We start from the raw sequence: 6,749 nt of genomic DNA, 5'->3' as shown, positions 1-6,749 counted from the left end.
GCAACAGATTCCAAATGTAAATAGCACACTTGAAATGAACTCTGGACCTTTTATCTGCTCATTGTAATTGGGATAATGAGGGAATAACACACACCTGGCCATGGAACAGCTGAGAAGCCAATTGTACTATTACTTTTGGTTCCTTAATAAGTGGGAGGCACACATGCAAACTGTTGTATTTCCTGCACCGTTTACCTGATTTGGATGTAAATACCCTCAAATGAAAGCTGACAGTCTGCAGTTAAATATATTGGTTCGGGGAAAATATATTGAATATGTGGAGTATCTACTTAATTTTTTTGTTTATTGTAACCTGTTCTGATATATTAATAAAGATAATTAAAAAAAATAAAAAATGTATGGTAAAACTAGAAAATGAATAAATAAAGTATTTTAAAAAAAGATTTTTTTTTTAGGGGCTTAGGGACAACATATTAAAAGTTAGTATAAAAGTTTAGTTACTCTTTAAAGATTAGACTTATGTTTGGTCAAAATGGCGCCTGTACTATATGTGATACCATTTTGTTCTGCAAAAATACAGCGCTCTAGATTTTTTTTATTGAACCGCAATTTATGTAACTTACTAAGGCTACTTTCACACTTGCGTTGTTGGATCCTGGCAGGCAGTTCCGTTGCCTGAACTGCCTGCCTGATCAGGATTCTGAGTAGTCTGACAAATGCATTGAAATACCTGATCCGTCTCTCAGGTGTCATCAGGAAAAACAGATCAGGTATTTTATTTGCTGCACATTTTTATAGGTCTGCGCATGCGTTTTACCTGAACACTTGGTACCGGATCCGGCATTAATACATTTCAATGTAAAGAGTTCCGGAATTTTGGCTCCAGCCAAATACCGTAAAATTGACTGAACTGAAGACATCTTGGTGCATACTGAACGGATTGCTTTCCATTCAGAATGCATTGAGACCAAACTGAAGTGTTTTTTTCCAGTATTGAGCCCCTAGGACCGAACTCAATATCGGAAAACTTTAACGCCAGTGTGAATGTACCCTAAGTCAATTCTATTTTAGACCAAATATAGCAGTCACATTTTTAAGTTGAGAATTTTGGATGGCCCCAGAAAAATGTTACAAATATCCAAATGGCCCTCAGCAGCAAAAAGGTTCTCCGCCCCTGCCCTAATGGAATGGACCTAGATTATGTAATCCATGATGGTCACTGTGCATACCTTATTTATCTGGTATTATTCTGGGCCTTGGATCGGCCAATTCTCAGATCAGCAATAAATCTGAATCCGAAGACAAACTATGCAGACAATGCTAACCCTCCCGTACACACATTTACAACCAAGTCCTTGTCCTCTAATAAATGAGACAATACCTGGTACAGATTTCAGACCGGTCTTTGCTCAGTCTATCAGATAAAATGAACAAAGCCTTCCACAGACATTTCCAGACCGGTCTCATTCCATCCTATAGAAATGGACAAGGTCTCCATACACGTCCTGGATTTCTTGGACACGGTAGAGTCATTAGACCCCTCAGCCTGAACGTCATTCCACTCAATACAGAGCGCTCACATCAGATCTCACAAACACTAACCCCAATAGAGAACTTACCCAATTTGTAGAATTGATAGCTGCTAAGATACCCCCAAACCATCTACTATCACAGATCTCCAAAGTCTCCAACAGATAAAACACCCTTTAGACAGGGAATATATTAAAGAACGGAGTAGAGATGTCCACACGACCTGGACAAAATCCGAGATAGCACAATTATACCGCCTCTCCCGTGGTATCTCCAGATGCACAAGACTCCAAGAGAACGCGTCAAACTACTCACCAGGTGGTATCTCACCCCAGTCAGACTGAGACAAAGGAAGGGTCTTAGTGATGACAATTGCTGGAAATGTTCTCGGTCGCAGGGCTCTTACTTACATATGTGGTGGTCATGTCCTATTATCCAACCTTTTTGGACTATAATAATGAATCTATGCTCCCCGCCCGCAATCCCCACTCCAGCCTCAGTCCTACTGAACATCAGGCTGCAGGACGTCCCCCACACCAGAAGGAACCTCTTCCAATGCCTGACCTCTGCCGCACAATCTCTAATTCCACAGCATTGGAATCAGCAGTCTTCACCCACACTTACACAATGGCTACACAAAGTAAACCACATATCCCACATGGAAGAGCTGTCCGCCTGGGAGACTGGATCACAGACCTCAGAAGAGCTGGGCCGCCTGGGAGACCGGATCACAGACCTCAGAAGACCTGGGCCACCTGGGAGACCGGATCACAGACCTCAGAAGACCTGGGCCGACTGGGAGACCGGATCACAGACCTCAGAAGACCTGGGCCGACTGGGAGACCGGATCCCAGACCTCAGAAGACCTGGGCCCATTGGGAGACCGGATCACAGACCTCAGAAGACCTGGGCCGACTGGGAGACCGGATTACAGACCTCAGAAGACCTGGGCCCATTGGGAGACCGGATCACAGACCTCAGAAGAGCTGGGCCGCCTGGGAGACCGGATCCCAGACCTCAGAAGACCTGGGCCGACTGGGAGACCGGATCCCAGACCTCAGAAGACCTGGGCCCATTGGGAGACCGGATCACAGACCTCAGAAGACCTGGGCCGACTGGGAGACCGGATCACAGACCTCAGAAGAGCTGGGCCGCCTGGGAGACCGGATCCCAGACCTCAGAAGACCTGGGCCGACTGGGAGACCGGATCACAGACCTCAGAAGACCTGGGCCGACTGGGAGACCGGATCACAGACCTCAGAAGACCTGGGCCCACTGGGAGACCGGATCCCAGACCTCAGAAGACCTGGGCCGACTGGGAGACCGGATCACAGACCTCAGAAGACCTGGGCCGACTGGGAGACCGGATCACAGACCTTAAATACACCAGTTACTTATCCAAATCAGTGAAAGGTGCCCCTCCTCCCACTTTGTGCCCATCTGGTGTCATTTATCGCCGCTTCCAACTGGACAGCTGACTACAACTTCTGTCAGTGCTAATAAGAAGCCAACATCAGCCCCAGATGTGCGGATCTGGTGAGTGCTCCACTTACCGGGGGGCGTGTCCTCCTCCTCCGATAATCCTTCACCACGGACCGTCCTGTGTTCTTATTTCTCCCAGGCTGTGCTGCAGGAGTAGGTAAAACCCTGTGATGATGTCATGATCACGTGTTCATATGTGGGAGGAGCCAGGCTTCAGGCTGTGCTGCAGGAGGAAGTAAAGGACCTGTGATGATGTCATGACCACGTGATCATGTGTGGGCGGAGTCAGGCTCCAGGTTGTGCTGCAGGAGTAGGTAAAACCCTGTGATGATATCATGACCACGTGATCATATGTGGGAGGAGTCAGGCTCCAGGCTGTGCTGCAGGAGGAAGTAAAGGACCTGTGATGATGTCATGACCACGTGATCATGTGTGGGAGGAGTCAGGCTCCAGGTTGTGCTGCAGGAGTAGGTAAAACCCTGTGATGATGTCATGACCACGTAATCATCTGTGGGAGGAGTCAGGCTCCAGGCTGTGCTGCAGGAGGAAGTAAAGGACCTGTGATGATGTCATGACCATGTGATCATGTGTTGGGAGGAGTCATAAAAATCACATGACCAGGATTATCTTCTCTGTGTATGCAGGGCTCTGCTGTGCAGTTTGTAATTCCAGTCTGTATGTAGCAGAGCTGTATGTGTGTGATGTTTATATGGATGAGCTGTATGTGTGTAACCAAGCTGTTTATGTGTAATATGCCTCTAAAGAATTCTATCAGTGTGTGCAGCAGAGCTGTGTATGTGTAATGTTCAGTTACTACAGCAGAGTCTTTGTCATGTCCATGTAGCAGAGCTGTGTATGTGTAATGTTCAGTTACTACAGCGGAGTCTTTGTCATGTCCATGTAGCAGAGCTGTGTATGTGTAATGTTCAGTTACTACAGCGGAGTCTTTGTCATGTCCATGTAGCAGAGCTGTGTATGTGTAATGCTCAGTTACTACAGCAGAGTCTTTGTCATGTCCATGTAGCAGAGCTGTGTATGTGTAATGTTCAGTTACTACAGCGGAGTCTTTGTCATGTCCATGTAGCAGAGCTGTGTATGTGTAATGTTCAGTTACTACAGCGGAGTCTTTGTCATGTCCATGTAGCAGAGCTGTGTATGTGTAATGTTCAGTTACTACAGCTGAGTCTTTGTCATGTCCATGTAGCAGAGCTGTGTATGTGTAATGTTCAGTGACTACAGCTGAGTCTTTGTCATGTCCATGTAGCAGAGCTGTGTATGTGTAATGTTCAGTTACTACAGCGGAGTCTTTGTCATGTCCATGTAGCAGAGCTGTGTATGTGTGATGTTCAGTTACTACAGCTGAGTCTTTGTCATGTCCATGTAGCAGAGCTGTGTATGTGTAATGTTCAGTTACTACAGCTGAGTCTTTGTCATGTCCATGTAGCAGAGCCGGCGATGTAATCTGCTGGTATCGGGCTCTGTCTGTGCTCAGGAGATGTTCAGGGGTAACTCCGTCCCTTTTATTATTTTTTTTTGAGGTTTATACATATACTTTATTGCTCTGCATATATTACATGCCATAGTGTTTTCACTAGTGAATCCAGTCCTGTACAGTGAGAAAGTTATTCACATTTGCTGTGGGAAGTAGAAAAGGATATATTTAGGAAATACTGAAGTGGATAGTAATAGAGGTCTATGTGCAGTCATCTACTATGCTGTGCTCAAACGGAGCCCCGCATGTAGGGAAAGCTGTCTGGTAATCTGCGGATTATTGGCGGTTACCCTAAAGTGGTGAGTTTATCAATTAAATCATCAATCGTGTACACGAGGAGTTTCATGTCATCTTTTTCACTCATCCGATGCAGGCCATGTTTGCGGAGAATGACATCTACATCAGTGCTGAGTACCCGGTCTGCAATCTGCATGGACACATGCCATGGCACCTCTTCATCTTTCATACCGTGAATGAGTCGGATAGGAGAAGTTATGGGTATTGGGCTATTTAACAAGCAGTGGTTTTCAGCTTCTTTGATAAAAGAATACGGTAAAGTATAAAAGCCTTCTTCACTGTATTTTGAGGTAAGTTTCCATTCACCTTTCTCCTCAGCTGCTTTCTTTTCCTCTAGTGGAAGCTGGTTAAATCCTGTAACAAAATGGTCTGCAGCAGGGGCAACGCCAACAAGAGCTGCAATCTTCTCTGGCCGAGCAATAGTAGCAACAAGCATAAGCCACCCTCCCATGCTTGATCCAACTAATATCTTCCGATCCTGTGAACGCGCGCGCCTGTGTCAACTCTGTCCCTTTTCTCCATATCAGTTATTAGAAATGATGTCAGCGATACCTTATGTCGGGGCAGATGTAGGATTTCCGCTGTGGGGGAAAAGGAGGAATAAACTTCTCTTCTGTTATTCCTAGTGTTAGCTCATAAATGGCCGCGCTGTGTCTTATCGCTGGGGATTTTCTTTGTAGTTGATCTGAGTTTGTCTGCTGCTCCATTCCAATGGGGGAACATGGGCCCCGTTCTCAGGACTGGCAGGGGCCCCCAGCGGATGGACCCCACAATCAGTGGACAGGAGATAAGTTCCCTTGTTTCAGTCTTGTATCATTGGCTGAATTTCAAAGCTGAGATTTTAGTCTTTGGAGATTAGAAAAAAACGCGTCCGGCGACGCTGGAGAACGGCGGAAATGTCGGACAGATTGTGATGCTGGTTCTTACTGCTTTAACATAGAGGAAAAATAGATTTTTTTTATTGCCCTCCGAGGTTTCAGCGTCAGAAAGGAGGTCTTCTTCCTCCCAGAGCCTGGAAGAGGAAGCCCCATCACCCAGGGGATATTTTTGGTCTTTTTGGAGGCAAGAGTCCCAGGTCAGACTTCGACCTCTGGGATAGAGAAGCTCTAACTTCCTCCTTAATCATAAAGCGGACCTCATCCATTAGAGAAACCCATTCTTCCTGGACAATATTGGAAATGCACTGCTTGCAGATATTTTTGGAGTACCCATCCGGTAACTTTTTAAAACACGAAATGCATTTTGGCAGTTTTTTGGTTTCTTCTGAGCCTCTTTGGAAACCTATGAGGCAAGAACAGACCAAAAAATGTAGAAGGGTAAATATAACTGCGAGGGAGGACACCACAGTGCACAATAGCTGGCCCCTATGTAGTGAATCCCACACAGTGCTTAAACAAAATGATTCCCTGCTGCGAACTTACAGGAGGCTGAGTAGGAGCATTGCGCTCGCTGGGCGATGGTGGTTCCAGGACTGACATGGTGAACCAGACCTCCCATCAGTCCAACACACGGCCGGTCGGCATTCGTATAGAGACCCTTGCCGCGCGTCGACCGCCTTCCACGCCACTTCCTGGACGCACTGGAAGTGAAGAAATACACAAGCGCTGGGTGCGCAACCTGCTTGAGCCACGATGGGCCAGGAGGAGGACGCCACCTCGGGAGCAGGCACCTGATTAACCAGAGCAAGCCCTCCCGCTTCTCCGCTGCCCAGCGTTAGTACGAGACCGCAGGAGGACCGCATATCCCAGCGGTTCCATGATAAGTGCCGATGCACCATTCTCCTCACCGGGAGATCCACACATGCATAAACGTTCCACGTTCCTCTTCATCTCCCTGCGACCACAGGGAGACCTTTCTCTGCCCTGGCCTATGTAGGGGCCTTTTAACCTTTCTCTGTTCCTGCCCCTACAGAGGTCAGGGGTCAATCTCCTTGAGGCCGTCATGGTGATGATATGGAAATAGTCATTTGTATATGAGCCGGCTAAAT

The 6,749-nt window shown here is 46.8% G+C and overlaps 1 protein-coding gene across 1 annotated transcript; it reads right to left on the bottom strand.

Moving 5' to 3' along the window:
• Positions 1–4,674: 4,674 nt before the first annotated feature.
• On the bottom strand, positions 4,675–6,240 carry LOC121005742 (palmitoyl-protein thioesterase ABHD10, mitochondrial-like). Its single transcript, XM_040438511.1, has 2 exons — positions 6,184–6,240; positions 4,675–5,240 (listed from the first exon to the last, which is right to left on the bottom strand). The coding sequence occupies exons 1-2, from the start codon at positions 6,238–6,240 to the stop codon at positions 4,752–4,754; spliced, it is 546 nt and encodes a 181-aa protein (XP_040294445.1). The 3' UTR covers positions 4,675–4,751.
• Positions 6,241–6,749: the final 509 nt, after the last annotated feature.

Source organism: Bufo bufo, chromosome 6 (assembly GCF_905171765.1).
Source record: "Bufo bufo chromosome 6, aBufBuf1.1, whole genome shotgun sequence".
Classification (NCBI taxonomy): domain Eukaryota; kingdom Metazoa; phylum Chordata; class Amphibia; order Anura; family Bufonidae; genus Bufo; species Bufo bufo.
This window is presented reverse-complemented; position numbering and strand designations above follow the sequence as displayed.